Raw genomic sequence first — 16,874 nt, 5'->3', positions numbered from 1 at the left:
AAAGATATTAATAATTAAAAATATAACTTTTCCAAGCAAATACGTATCTTACACTCATGTGTAATATCTCAAAACGAATACTTGGGCAGCAGAGAGGTTCTGCACCACCACCTTCAACCCCAGCTTGCAAAAATAAACGAGAAGTTTGACCTACTAATTTTAAGTGATATGGCCAGCGTGGGCGGCGGTGGGGCTCACGATATACACATTTACGCTCGAGTCGTTACACTCCTACACACCTGGTGGTGTGCGATTGTTCATCTCCCCTGCATCGCCTTCGTTCCTTTGATCTCCGCCTGCACCTCGCTCCGAAAAAATAAGCATTCACCAAGCATCGACCTACTTCTAATTTTACCTTTAAATAAGTTTTAATTATAAATAAGAAATAAGCCTCTTGCTCGTGGATGCATTGAAGATTTACTCAAATTGTTAATTAAATAATATCTCAATATTGCAATGTGTATCAAATTTATTGCAAAATAGATCACTTTACGATCAGATTCTTCGTCTGAAACCGAGCAGACACGTCAACAGTATGTTAAATACAGTTTGATAGTTGACGCACATCTATTATTTATTTAAATCTGGTACTTTTACAACACAAATCTTCGTATTGTATATCAGAGTCAGATAAATCTTAAGGAATGAACCTCGAATACAGAGTCTGGCATAAATTACACCGTTAATACACAGAAGAATCTTTCATTAAGTCTTCCAGTTACATTTAAGTACTGAAACTTTATACAGTATCACTTTCGGACTCAAGATCATCCGATTCAATCTTCTAGCTTACAAAGTGACGTAACCTGCACCTAATTGAAACGAAATCTCTCTTCTGTTAAATAATTTTCCCAATCGAGAAAGTACTGAATTCTCATTCATTTATTTTTATTACTCGTTTCATCGTAACAGTCATATTTACAGTTTATTTTGTTTTCATTATTAATTTGTGTACTTTGTCTATATCGCTAGAGATACAAAACACGTAAGATGTAGCATAACGAAGAGGAAAAAGTGATGGAAAAATTTAAATAAATTGTAAGTTCACATCGTGTCTTTTGGTGAAGTATAAAGCATGCTGACAATTGGAAGTTACAAATACATGTTTAACATTGTATTTTTAACTTTTTTCCAAATATTAACAAATTGGAGGTAAAATTTAGGAAGATGAAATAAAGAAGTCAGAAAGTGGTCATTTCAAATTGTAGGCGGTATTCAAATTGTAATCAAATAGAAAAAGTTTAAACGAAAGAAGTAAATATTTGATATATGTGAAGAAACATAGTATGTGTACGGGTGAAACACAGGAAATTCAAGATATATCGATCCCTCAATTGTATTGATGGGAGCCAAGTAATCAAGATGGAGTCAATAATCCGTGATCCGTTCAGCCTGGAAACCGGTCTACCCAACGTGTAATTGGGATCAGTGCTTATCTGTTGGCGCACACCGGGTTTGAATCCCCTTGCCAACATCCCCATTTTGCTTCCTCATCGCCTTTACGCGATTCGTACATGCCTACTTAACGTAACCACCTCAAAGCCTTTTACCAAAGTCTCGTTAACTGACTATAATGCTCTGGATTGAATATAATATCCGATATTCTCTAACAACATCTATAGTTTTATTCTCTAGATCATATACAATGAAACGTATCATTTGATAAAATATAATTAACGAACAAGTTATTAAAAAAACACACACACACACACACACAGAATTTGCGAAGAAGGAAGGCATCGACCACACGGTAAAACTAAATTGGCAAACAACTAGAGTTACCAGTGCTACTGGTATTAATGAAACAATGCATATACGAGTACCTACAGAAAGAATGCAAAGAAAATTTCGGTTGTAATTAACGTTAACGAATGAAGATGGGTTACCTGTGCGAAAAGATACAAAATGACTGTCAACATTTTGTAATCGAGAAATATATAGTAACATATGTTTTATAAGTGAAATATTTCAGTACATATTGTTTATCACGTTGAAATATAGAAGTTCCGTCATGGCGCGGGGCTGATTGGGAGCAGAAGGGGTTGGTAATTTACACATTATAGATGAGATGACGACTCAATATGCATATTTGAACAAGAGAGGTTAAACTCGACGATGGAAATATATTAGTATTTCAATTAGACGACAACTTGAATGCAACGATAATTAGATAGTGTAATAATCTACGAAGTATTCGAACAGTTTTTATTATCTATTACTCCCACTATAAAAACTTAAACTACAAAAATTTTGTCGTTTATTTTTTCAACAACAATGAAAATGCAATATACAGCTTCGTAAAATTTCTAGAAATTTTACTTTTTATATTAAAAAAAAATCACTCGTTTACGTCCACTACTCCCAAATAGAAAAATAGCATTTGCACCGAACGGATGTATATCAGAGACGCTACGAGAAACAAAATATTTAACTTTCTCACAATTTTTCGTATTTATGTAAATTGATTTGTACCTTTTACGTCATCTTCCCGTACTATTGCTACGTGAATGCGAAAAATGGTAAAAATACCAATTAAGAATGAAACTAAATAAAATCTGTAATTCGTAATTATATGTTTTGTGGAAGCGACAAGAAATATAGAACTGCGTAACGTGCCGTGCTAAACACCGGACTACGTTTACTGTCACATGCGATATGTCGCATAAAATCAAACTGTCTCACGTCGGTAAATTCTCGACACTATACATGCAGATGCAGCAGAATGAGTTACTTGGGAAACGTGAAGAAGCGTCACATGTTGGCAGTAGAAACTGTGCGTTCCGCAGAGACACTCCGGCGTAATTTAGCTAGGCGCCTTTTTTTATTGAACATTCTCGACCGATACAGTCGTTCTAATAAATATTCCGAACCTAAAACATTTTATTCATTCTTTCATTAGGACGATATGCGAGAAGTATTGGAGCTAAAACACTGGAAAGTAAAGAAAGGACAAATTTAATTAAAAACTGTTACCGTTGCGTAATAAGTGTAATAAGAAATGAAAATTTTTGTTCTTCGGTTAGTTTAACATTGGCAAGGATTGAAATTATAACTGGAGAGTTATAAATAAGGACAGGCGAGCGTATAAGTAGTTTTTTTTTAATCCATATGTGTTTTTTTATGGCGCTGTAATGAGAAATGATCCTAGTGTCTGCTATAAAATCGTGCAAATGGTGATTACTTTTTAAATACAGAAGTTTTAATATCGAATCCTACGCACGTTTGATCAAATATCGTATCGGCGAATACATTAATTTTATCCGTACTAAGAGAAACAAGTTTAACTTGTCTGTGAAACAAATACAACTATTAAAGTACGCGCCTTATTATATTACAGATCAGGGCAAGCTAGGCTGCCACCTGTAGTTTATCTACTGAAAGAAAAATGTAATACTTCATCTTACTGTTTCGTTTTTCTTGTGGGTGTCACATGTAATATATATAAACCTTATTTCTTTAATATGCTCATATATTCTTTATGTAGTTATATATTCTTTGTTTCTTATAGATATTATAATTTCATTTCTCTTTAATTAATATATGAAATTTAATAAGAAGTGTCAAAATTCAAGATCCAAACACGTTTTCCTAACCTTAAAAAATTAACTATAAAAACAACATTGCATAGATGAATATTTTGGTTATCTAAATAGAACAGTGGACTAGAATCATATCCGCCTCCGAAAAGGTTGCATTGTATTTAATAATTTAACCAAATTCATCAAGAGCTGACGAGTAATAATGCAGTTTAAATAGAAATTACTATTTACATACTTTTCACTGCATTTTGTCATACTTTTAAGCAATTATATCTAGAGGTGGCGAGTATTCATATAAATTAACTAGAAATTATTTCATACGTTTTAATGCAGTTTTAACGTTTTTCTAAGTCGGTCATATAAATATTCTGTTTCCAAAAATTATTTTATTTCACACTTTTTAGTGGCAATATATAATCAAAAGGTTACATACAACAACAATAGTTATGAACAATATGTATATTGTTATATGTACATGTATATTGTAACAAAAATAAAGCAAATGAATCTTACACATTAAATTTTATTTATTCCATATGTCTGGGTTGAAGGTTATTTTTAGGTCATATTGTATTATATAGATGAATTTGTTATTTTGTCAGCTACAACATTACGTTAACGAAGATATATCATTGTATTTAAAAAAACATCGATGACCTTGAAATCTTATAAAAAAAAAGACCTTAACAATTTTTCCCCTTACACTGTTACATGTGACCCTTCAAACAGTGTAACTTTGCCCAAAGAAGTTTTTTTGTACAACGAAAAGTAATAGAGATATGTAAGTGGTCTGTTTCTCGGACTCGCCCTATATGATAAGGCGTGTAATCCAATACAATTGATGTAAGCGTTCTAAATACATTTCGTACAAAGTTGAACTATGTTTTATACAGCAAAAGCAAGTGTCCGGATACTTTTGAGCGGTAGTGTATATTATATGTTTAATCATGTTTTAGAATATACATACATATCATTCAAACTTGGATTATCAAGTACGTTGCATTATTTTTATATGTTAGGTATAGTTTATCGTCAAGGCATAATTTCATTATTTATATTTTATTATGTTCATGGTTTAATCGAAAGTGAGCATCTTACTCGCTTACGTCAACAAGGTTTATGCTGCGGGCAATGTTTGTAACTCCGCGCTGTTCGCCTGTGCCGCCAGTAGCGGATTTCAGTGATATAGGTGCAAATATAGCGCGGCATAATCTGATTGTTCTAAGTTGAAGCGCGTCGCACCAAGAGGGTTATGAGTGTAAGCGAATCGGGGGTCTTCACGAATATCGTGAAAATTATTCTTGATATTGAAAAATATATTAAACAACATATAAACATATTAAACAACAAGCCTTCCTTAAAACAAACCTGAAATCCCTTATTTTATCGTAACTTGTATACATACAGTGGCGGCCATATACTTACGTACACTATATTTTAACTTTAAAACCGGAGTTATTTCTACAGAGCTCAGATAGTCGTATCAACAATTTATTTCTAAGAGTATTGAACCTTGATGTACATATCTGCAGTAGAACTTTTACTTATTTCGAGAAAATAAGTACTTTGTTAATATTTTGTTCTGGTCTGTCGGTTTTGTATCGGACAACTACTTACGTATGCTTTTGTTTCACACAGCTAAGCCAAATTTAAACAATATTTACCAGTATCTGCTCAGCAGTGTTTACAGTTAGACATATTACAATAGTGCTGTGATGAGTAAAGGAAGAAATATAATGCCAGAACAACGGCGACTAGTACAACAGCTTCGAAAGGATGGAATGTCCTACCGAAAGATTTCCGCTAAATTAGAAATATCCATTATGGCTTGCCATCAAGCTATACAACATATTAAGCATCATGGAACACCAGACAATGTTCCTCGTAAAGCAAGACCTCGAAAAACTGCTCAAAGAACTGATCGCAAGATTCACCGATTATCTGAAGCGGACAGATTCAAAACTGCAGTTGCCATCCACGATGAAATATCAACAGATCTTCATGAAAAAATAAGTATTAAAACTGCCCAGCGAAGACTTAATGAGTTTCAATTATACGGACGCGTTGCCAGAAAGGAACCGTTTATTTTAGAAAAAAATCGTCAAGCTAGGATTGCTTTCGCGAAAGAACATTTAAACTGAATGCCCCAGCAATGGTCTAGAGTAATCTTTACAGATGAATCAAAATTTAATCGATGTGGATCTGATGGCAAAGTATACGTGAGACGTCGCAAAGGAGAAGAATTTAATGACGATTGCATTAAGCCGATTGTAAAAGGTGGTGGTGGGTCGGTACTCGTTTAGGGGGCTATGGCAGTAAAAGGTACACGTCTTATTCATCGGATAACTGGAATCATGGACCGATACGTGTATTTGGATATTGTAAAAAATGTATTGCTTCCATTCGCCGAAGAATACATGCCAAAGGAATGGATCTATCAAGCGGACAATGATCCGAAACACTCAGCAAAAGTCGTCAAGACATTTTTGAGTGACAATAATATTCGCGTAATGAAGTGGCCAGCACAATCTCCGGATCTGAATCCAATAGAGATGCTGTGGATTGATGTCGAGAAACATGTACAGAAACAAAAGCGAAAAAATATGGATGAATTGTACACTATTGTACAGGAAGCATGGAATTCGATACCTGCTAGCAGATGTGCTCGACTTATCGAATCCATGCCGTGAAGGTGTGCTGCAGTTATCAAAAATAAGGATTTACATACGAAATATTAACAATATTATAATTATGAGTTAAAAAAACATGTGAAAATATAAGCGTTATACATATATGTACTTAAGTATGTGTCCGCAGAAAACTTAGCACTTCGTTATAAAAATATAAAAAACTTTTTAATTATAGTAAATTAAGGAAAGCTATTTTAACATCTTATTACGTATATTGTAAACTTATTAAAAATGTAACTGATTTTCTTATACTCGTTAACTTTCCGATTTATAGAGAAGTCGTTGTATTTGCCCTTAAAATGAAAAATCGATTTTTTAGCAGATCTCCACGTTTCAAGGTCATTGGAGTAACTTTAGCCTACTTTTAACAAATTGTGCTTGCGCGCGCGCGCGCGCCCGTGTGTGTTTGTCAACAAATTTTTCGTTAACGTTTTCTGAAAAACTAATACCGTGATCAAAATGATCGATAATGCAATCGATGTATATCAATCTTACTTAAAGTTGATTAGATTTTGTTCTAATTCGGTCCAGTAGTTTTTTAGTTTTTTTAAGAAAACTTAACTCAATAACGCAATCTAGATGGGAGAACATAAATTTACGAGCGAATAACTAAACGGAAATAATATACATACATATATTACTATTATTACATTTGTATGCATATGTATAACATATGTATACATACAGGGTTCTCCAAAAGTATGGAAATAGTCAAATATTTCCGAAATGGAACATTTGTGAAAAAAATGGATTAGAGAAATGTTTTAGGGTTTCAAAAATTCTATTGAACGATCGTGTCCGTTTGACCTTTAAAGGACCGGCCAAGGTCACGTCAAGGTCAATATGATTTTTTTATTAGAACACCTCATTTTTTATCATGCATTGTGAAAGCTGGCTATGAGATCTTTTCAAAACACTAGTTTCAAACTTTTTTTTATTCGCGATAGATGGCGCTGTAATCGAAAATCGGGAAGTTCCTTGTGTGGCCCGTAAAGGGTCGCACACAAAATAAACATGAATAGCTATATGCATATAGCTATATTAAGCGAGCAAGAACAACCCTACTCGCGAGCTCGCGAAGTGAACGAGCAACAAGGACCCCACTCGCGAGCTCGCGAAGCGAGCGAGTAACAATAACCAGCTAGTTTAATGTATAAGTGTACAAGAAATAATATTTAATTTTATTAACTGGACGTAAGTATATGGCTGCCACTATATGTATGTTACGTTCGAGTAACTTTTACAGCAGAATGAACTGAACACTTAAGATGATACCCTTGTGTTTCAGAAGGACCGAGCTTCATGGGGCCAATAACAAACGTCACGGTCCCAATTGGCAGAGATGCTGTGCTCGCTTGCGTCGTCGCGAACCTTTCTTCGTATAAGGTGATTTCTCTACTAACAATATCTCTTAATCTTACACTTTACTTTATACTTACTTTTACTGCTCAAATTTTCTCGTTTAATTCTGATCAATGTTACGTATGGAGTACATTTCGTGCGTCCGCATTTGCGAAATCATTAATATCTTTGAAATTCATTTTGTGGGCAGTGATATACGATGTGCTCGATAGCCAGTATTGCAAAATTACACAGTCCGTCTTGACCAACAACGTTTATTTTATAATGTTTTACCAAATCAGCTTTCCATAGGTGTAGCTGACATGCACAGAGTAAAAAAGAAACACTGTTATCAAAAAAATATTTTCTAAAAGTCACTTTCTAGAATGGTATATTTCGAAATTAACAAATAAAACAAAATTTTGCGATTGATTTAATAAATGGCAATATAGGGAAAGCACTAAAAAACGAATGTTTTCGCACTGACATTATATATCAATATTTTCCTATTGTTGCCTTCATTGTTTATACAAAACGAAAAATGATTCAAATAATTAAAATGATTGAAGCATACGTGATTGTTCAAAATGCATTCGCTGGCATGCTACACACTCTGAACATGTTTAAAATGAATTTTGCGGTATAACAAACATCCTTCTCGTGACACTGCATACTTTAGTAATTTAAATTTCGTTCGTCACGGGATAATAATTTCTCTCCGTTTGCTACGCGACGTGTGCTATGAAGGACTTATCTGGTACGGATAGGGACCAGGAGAAATGGAAGATTAAGACGAAAGAAGTAATAGTATACAAAAAGAGAAAGTAGAAAAACTTACAGTTCAGAAAGAATGTTCAATATATCAAAAACATTTATGGCAAAATATTACAAAATAAATGAGGTGATATTCCTTCGGATAAAATGAAGAAATTAATTGTATCCAAGTTTGGTCAAAGAAATTTTAACATTATCAAGGTTTTTATCATTACTAGCGTGATATTTAAAAAAAAAACTATTAATAAAATATATTCGCTAATACAATATAAACATACTGAAACATAAATGATATAATTGATATTAATAGATTCACAACTTTTATTAGATATTTATTTCTATTAAGGAAGTGTCGACATACTTCTGAACGGGGGGGGAGGGGGAGGATTGTATATAGATTGTAACATACACATGAACTTTATTAAATGCGATAAATTGCACCTTTTATCACTGATAAAATCTTGACTTCGCAGACTAAGATCAATAAAAGGGTCCTGGTATAAATTCTTACAATTATGTCTCATGACGGTGTTCCCGCTGAATGGTAGGTTTAAAGTGGTGACTCGGAAAGACCGTGTGAGAGATTGATGGCGCGCGATTCACTTGTAACGAAAAATTAAATGTATTTGATATTGACAATTGTGTACAACTATGACCGAATAACGAGAGGTTTCGGGCTTTTGAAGTTACAAAATTGTCAAAGCTTCGCGCTCAAGACCACTTAAAATTTTCAGATTTTGCAACTATTTATGTTTTTACTTCAAAACTTGAAATGGGAATTCGACGAAATTTTGAACGAATATCCACCTTCATAATAGGTACCTATAAAAAAATCTGTGAACCGCAAAAATATTGTATAGACCTCAAAAAAATTCGTAAGTGTTTTTGAGGTTTGCGATCTTTGACTCGAATTTTGAGGGTGATAAGGCCATCTGAGCGTTTGTTAGCATTAAATAACTTTCATTGGCCTTTAAAAAGCTTTCTAATGACATTTTTATTCAGGGAATAAAAATAATATTATCTAATTATCACAAAATTCGGTATCTACAGGTTTTTTGGGGTGCTGAATCCGAATATGATATTATTTTTGCTTTAAAAAAGGTTCCTGGAGTAGTTTTCGTACAAACTATCAAAGGTGTTAGTACCAAAAGCGGTTCTTGTGGCGATAACTTTATTAATCATTTTCCTAGAATATGTTAACTATTTTTACTGATAATAATATTGCCAAAATTAAGATATTCGTTTCTTAGCTTTTTAAATATTTTGGCATCCCTGAGGCCTATTCACAAAAACCCTCGGACACGGCTAAACCTTGATAGAGTCTAGAATCGCCAAAAAAAGTTTGAACCAGATCTGTTAACTTCTCTTGTCAGCTAGCCCCTATTTTCGGTTCTTACACTAATTCTGGGACACCCTGTATACGAATGTTAGGCAGACTGAGCACTTGCGAGAAATACGCGGTGTCCCGCTAGTGGTGAGGACAGGCTTCCACCACATACTAAAGTACCGATAATTCGGGAGCAGCGTTGTTACATTAGTCCCATGTTTACAGGAATATTGGAATGTAACCTATAACCTTCATTAGTAAGATCGGAGAGGAGATCCAAGGTTCGAACGGTAAGACGTGTTACATTCCGAAGGTGGAAATACCTTTGATGCAAGTACTTGAACGACTGTTGGAATTGACTTCTAATATGCAACGAGAAATGTCTTTATGCTGATTGCTGGAGTGCTTGAAATGGCGTTACTGTGACTATTGGCGGTATCCTTTTCACAGCTGGTGTGCGAGACCTGTAAACTAATTTGTACGTTCGTGTTCGAAAGTGCGGTTATGTTGAGGCCGACGAGTACAAGTCTTGTGGTCTGCATCGACCTAGTTTCAAGGCGATGGATCATAAAACATTATCTGGACGCACTGGAGTTTCACTAATTGTGAGTCTAAGGACATCGAACTAATAATCGTATACACAGCGAATCGGATACGCTAGATAAGTGCTTCGGAAACGAACGTGCAATTAATAGCATTACGGTAAGCAAATTGGAATTAGAATGTGGTAAGCGAAAAGGCATAGTCAAGCTGAACAAGGCTTCTAAGTGGTAGCTAGACGAAAATGAACCGGCAGATTAGACTAGGAAGTACTTACTGAAGGAGCAGTAAAAGAAGCAAATAAGTTGAACGATGTAAGACACCAATGTACTCCGGGTAACGTAACTACGTACTACGTGTGATAAGTGACAGACAATTGATGTAAATGGAGCCGTTTCTTATCCGTGGAGGTAGAAGCTTTGGAACGAGCCACAATAGAATTCCGAGTGGCTAGACTTTCAGGATTACCCCTCGTTAGGGAAGTCAGCAAGCGAAGGAAAATGGCAAATCGTACAGAGGTCACAGACGTAATTATTTTTCCCACAATTTTTACAGCTGTCGCCGATACAATTGTTTGAAAGAAAACAGTAACGTACATTTATGGTACAACATATCACACGACAACGATAGTATAAGAAGTAGTCGTATAAGCATATTATGATACTTGTAAAGTGTTATTTCCTCCATACCTACGTGCATAGTTCTAACACTGCTCGGCAGTTGACTGCATGTTTAACAAAAGTCGTATGTCCGGTCATGAAGATCCGATAAAAAAAACTTCAAAAAAGTAAAAAAATTACGCCAAGTACATGAAAAAGTGGAGGACTCAAGGAGTTATCATTGAAAAATAGAAGATCCCCATAAAAAGCTACAAGAAAGTAGAAAAATATGTGAAATCAAAATGAGCTGCCAGATGATTTGGCTAGATTTCCGGAGCCTGGAAGTCAAATGCTTGGCGTGGCCAGCCAAGGTCAAAGTGTCGATGAATAAGAATTGTTTTAAAACGCAAAATAATGAAAGTGTACTTATATTGTCAGAGTTTTAAACTGACAAATTATCTGAAAGCTTGCGAGAGTAAAGCTATTGGCGTCACATCTTTTATATATGTATATAAATACATAAATACATATATATATAGTGTTTTTAATTTAGACTTTTTACGTAGAGCTTATAGAAATGGAGTTATTTTCTCATTTCATCATTAACATTAAAATTTCTTGCAGTAAGAAAAAAATTGCAGGTATATATAATTATTTATAAATTGAACGAATAAGTGTTTATAATTAATAAATTATAATGTTAATGATGAAATGAGAAAATAACTCCATTTCTATAAGCTCTACGTAAAAAGTCTAAATCAAAAACACTTTAGTGGCATGGATCTACTCTATGAATGAAGGTTCCTGACAATTCAGATTTTGACAACTTATCTTGTAATCGAAATTGATCTACATTTTACTTTACTGGCAGCAATTTGTTAATCTCCAATCCTGTGGGCCCCCTTCATTTCCACAAGCTCTACATAAAAAGCTTAAATTCAAAATACGCCGCTCGACGCTCGATGGCCGACGAGCCATGCCGAACCGAATGATTCCGGGAGTCGACAAACGACGCTCGGCTTTTGCTTAGCTCCTATTGGCTAAGGGTTGACGACGGGAAAATCATACGAAAAATACCGTTTCTGGCAGATTCATGACATGATATTACGATATCTCAGTTGTACGTGGACCGATTTGATTAATTTTGGTTTTATTCGAAAGCTTATATGCGGTTTACATAAGAAAAATGCCTTTAAATTTAGAAAATACTGCAGGAGTGTTGAGATATTCATGAAAGGAGTTTCAGGTTAGGTTGGAATGGACCATCTCTTCTGTAAAAAATACGTGGTAGCTCCAACGCCAGTATATACGCGATGACGGATAATTTTTCATGTACTTGGCGCCGAGACGCTACCGCGTCTCTAGGGGCGGCTCGGTGGTACACGCCATCTGATAAACACGTGAGACGGTAGTACACGCTCGCGCCGCCAGATGGCGCATATTAGTGTGATGTTTGTTTGTTTTATTGCGTTTAAAGTGTGAGCTTGGGGAGCTATTGACTATTCGCTCCCCTTATTTGCTATTGCACCATCTTATTCTTATTTTTTGCCCTTAGGCTTTTCCCATTCCTTATATTTTTTACTTAACCATAACCCAACCATGAAAAACCGGTGCAGACCGCCCGGGATTCGAACCCAGGCTCTCAAGCGTGGTAATCGGCTACTCTACGCACTGCTCTACTATCCGCCCCTAAACATATTAATGTGAGCCATCGGTAGTACACGCCAGCGTGAACGTGGTAAAGTAGGTTTTACATATGTTTAGACCACCCTAAATCAGGAACATTATCGTAAATTTAGAATTTAGAATTACCTACTCGGTAAGTAGCTTCGAGAATATGGTACACTAGATTTGGAAGCAAACGATCGTGGGCGATCAAACGTATTTACATATGTGTCGGCTGGAAGGGGCAATTTTTCACGGAGTTCTTGTAAATAGCACGAGAGCGCTAGAAAGGTATTTGTAAAATTTCTCGAGCACAGTGTGGCATGCTTTGCATAGGTTGCTGCTTTGTCCTTATCATCTGCAGAGACTCCGAAGGTATGAGTGAGCTGATTATTCTCCGAGAAGAACATTTTTTGAATGGCGTGCGAAGTGGTATGCCAAGAATCCTCATTTTCCAGTCTTTACTTTACTTATGGTTCAAACAATATTCATAGGTGCTTTACATAATAGAAGTATGCAAAAGATCGTCGGATTTTTATAGTCATCTGATCCCCGTATAAACCGTTTATAACTTAACGTTATTATTTGAAATTTTAAAACTTCATCATTGGAAATTCTATTTGCAAATCAAAAAATTCCACAGTTGAAATGGAGAGGTCTATGACGAAGGAAATTCCCTTGTAGACGGCTTCCTAATTATGACTTTGTACGAAACGAAAACAACGGAAATCCTATTTAGCCGTTCGTATAAATGATTCTCGTGCTATCAACATAAAAGACAGTAATAAGAACAATTTAATTGAAATCATATATACAATTATTTTCGGCATTGTTTCTCTAGATTTCTCTACACGCTAAAAAGAAATACATATGTATCGAGAAAGAGCTCACCTTTTACGCTCTCAATGATCTTGGAGCTATTCTTTATTAGTTATCTCATTCAGGAAATGAATTCTACGACTGATTAAACCAGTATTCTCGGTATTCTAGTATTCGGTGGAGTGAGAAGTTGGAAACGCGATAGGAACAGCTTCCGTCGGCCAGGAGTCGTAATTGCGCAATATCCTCGCTTAATCTGACATAGTTAAGCCAAGTCCGCTTTAAGTCTGTCAAGCGAACGGGTACATATTCGAATATGAGAATTTTATCCATGATTATTCTCGTTCTTTGCTTCATTCTAATTTCTTAACAATTATATATGAATTATATATGAACAATTATACAGGGTGGTCCACCTAAGTAAGGTCACCTAAATATCTCCTCTAATTGTGGGGGTACAAAAAATATTTTGTATGTTATTTGAATGATTTGAAAAAACCATTCTATAGGAAAAGATTTCTTTTTTCTAGGGTAATTTTTTTCGGAGTTTACAAGGTTATCGATGTTTTTTTCCGTATAAATGTATAATTTTTTTTATCCCATCGTGTAGCTGATGTAAAAATACGTTCAGATATGTACATTACATGACCTTGAAATGACCTTTAAGTTCAAAAATTAAATGGAAACGAAAAATTGTTGTCTGTCGAGACTTTACAGACAAAGACGTCGTTCGGGAATCTGTAAGAGTAAATAAACACGTTTACACTACAAATGACTTCTGACACCGCAGAAATCTGATTATTTTCAAACAGTTCGTCAGTTTATGGATATTATCCTTCGCGATGAGTTATTCAAAGCAAGAGAAAATTGATATGATTCTGATTTATGGTAAAAGTGATCAGTGTTTAAGGCAAACTGTTCGATTGTAAAGAACGAAATTTCCTGAACGCAACCCTCCATCGCGTAGTACATATGGAAAGGTGGTCAAGCATTTTTTTGAAAGTGGTAGTGTCAATACGAAGAAGCGTACGCGAACCCATAATATTATTATAGAAAAAGTTGCCGAAAATCCGCATGTTAGTACACGACAATTGGAACGGGTAACTAATATTTCCAAAACAAGCATAATACGAATACTTCATGAACAAAAATTTTATCCGTATCATGTGTCTCTCCATCAGGATCTTCATGGACGTGATTTTGAAAATTGCCTGTATTTTTGTCAGTGGAGTTTATAGCAATATGAAAACGATGAATCGTTTTTTGAGAGAATGTTGTTTACCAACGAGGCATCTTTCACCAATCATCGTCAATTAAATTTAAGAAACATGCATTATTGATAATTGGAAAATCCACGATGGTTAAGGCAAGTGGATAGGCAGAGGCCTTGGACTGTAAATGTCTGGTGCAGTATCTTGAATAACCAAATAATTGGTCCTTATTTTATAAGTGGTACATTAAATGGACAAAAGTATGTAACATTCTTGCAAGATGATTTACAGATGCTTTTAAATGATGTACCATTAGACATTCGTGGAAGAATGTGGTATCAGCACGATGGTTGTCCGGCCCATTCTACACGTCTTGTAAGACAAATAGTAGATACAAAATTTCCAAATTCTTGGATTGAACGTACTGGACGTGTAGCGTGGCCATCGCGATCATCAGATCTTACACCTATGGATTATTTCTTATGGGGATATTTAAAAGAAGTTGTTTATTGTGAACAACCAACAACGCCAGAAAACATGAAAGACAGAATAATAACACCTTGTGCTGCAATTAATCCCACAACATTTGAAAAGGCCAGAGAGTCTCTTATTCTATGTTTTAAAAAATGTAGCGATGTGGAGGGGCACCATTTGGAACATCTATTACAATGACAGTTTGAAGAATAGGTTCGTCAAAAAGTATTACAAATTTCATAATAGCGAACATGTTTATTTACTCTTATAGATTCCTGAACGACGTCTTCGTCTGTAAAGTCTCGACAGACAACAATTTTTCGTTTCCATTTAATTTTTGAACTCAAAGGTCATTTCAAGGGCATGTAATGTACATATCTGAACGTATTTTTACATCAGCTACACGATGGGATAAACAAAATTATACATTTACACGGAAAAATACACCGATAACCTTGTAAACTCCGAAAAAAATTACCCTAGAAAAAAGAAATCGCAAAGAAATAGCATACAAAATATTTGTTGTACCCCCACAATTAGAGGAGATATTTAGGTGGCCTTACTTAGGTGAACCATCCTGTATATGAATTATTATGCATACATTTAACATTTTTGTAACGTTAAGGAAACGATAAGCATATGACGTAACAGAATATCTATAAAGTTGTTTTTATTAACTCCTTTATTAATTCGTAATTTGAAAGAGTTTACGCTTTGTCCTAATTGTACGAATATAGGTACAGGACACAGCAGAACTCTGGGTGAAGTCATGTCGGCCATCTTACGTTGCTCTTTTACAGCGGGAAGTTTAAATAGGACTATAATTGAAAATATAGTTATAAACAATCACACTCATATATAAAGTAGTTGCTTAATTATTTGAACAGTTTTTAAAGAGAAATCCATAGAGACATTGATGATTTGTAGATTACAAAAAGTAACAAACTATAACAAAACATTAAATATTCAATGTGTTGAAACTCTAAAAATTTATTTTTAATCATACATATTTCTATATTCGTGGCTACGAGCGATTTTGTTGCCCGTGCGACAGTTATTTAGGACGCAGGGTTATGTTACTTCGTTTCTTACCGCCCAGTTACTTCATTTTAATATTTTCTAACAGAATACATGCAAGTGTAAGTGTAGTTGGAATGTTCATCCGACAATAGTGTACCTGTACATAGAAGTAGTACATATTGAAATAAGCAAAACGCGGGCACCTTACCACTTTGTGTAAAACATTCTTGAACTGCAAGAACATTCGAGGTAGGTATAAAGCGAGGAGGAAACGTGGAAGGGTGACAGGACGCGTCTTCGCTCGGCGTGAACCGTGACTTCGCAATACCTATGTTTAAACTAACGCATTTAAGTCTGTGTCTGTTGCCAAGTTCAGTTCAGGACCAGCTATACTCATTTTAACTCGTTGCAGCTTGTCATCCTGTTTTTCTCTTTCTCGTCACCGACACGACGCTCCTTCCCTTGCGACAACTCGTTAAATAAGTGATAATTAGACGGATATCAATTTGTTTAATCTTCGTTTCGCGGCCAATTATACTTGGAACGCACGACTCGAAACAATCCCAGACTATTGCATTTGAATAAATTTGAATTTATTTAAATAGAAATTATACTATACCGCTCTCTGCTTTGGTGTATCGATCCTTTTTTCTATTTAGTTTCAGCTTCCATTTAAATTTTACACCAGCCGTATGTGTTTCAAGCGAATACGTAAGCACCGTTGAAATGAAAGTGCGTTCGATAAAATTGTTCAAACTGTATTCAGATTGCGACCAAGTTTTACTAAAACATTATATAAACTCAAATAATCTTGAAGTCAATGATGTTACACACACACACACACACACACACACACACACACACACACACACACA

The 16,874-nt window shown here is 35.1% G+C and overlaps 1 protein-coding gene across 1 annotated transcript in view; it reads left to right on the top strand.

Annotated features, from left to right (window-relative positions):
* The window catches only part of LOC128881346 (neurotrimin-like), a 280,218-nt gene that overhangs the window by 168,376 nt on the left and 94,968 nt on the right, over window positions 1-16,874 (top strand). The window contains exon 2 of the mRNA XM_054132296.1: window positions 7,518-7,615. Coding sequence (XP_053988271.1) covers window positions 7,518-7,615 — 98 coding nt within the window. The remainder of the gene's footprint in view (window positions 1-7,517; window positions 7,616-16,874) is intronic.

This window comes from Hylaeus volcanicus, chromosome 8 (genome assembly GCF_026283585.1).
Source record: "Hylaeus volcanicus isolate JK05 chromosome 8, UHH_iyHylVolc1.0_haploid, whole genome shotgun sequence".
Lineage (NCBI taxonomy): Eukaryota > Metazoa > Arthropoda > Insecta > Hymenoptera > Colletidae > Hylaeus > Hylaeus volcanicus.
This window is presented reverse-complemented; position numbering and strand designations above follow the sequence as displayed.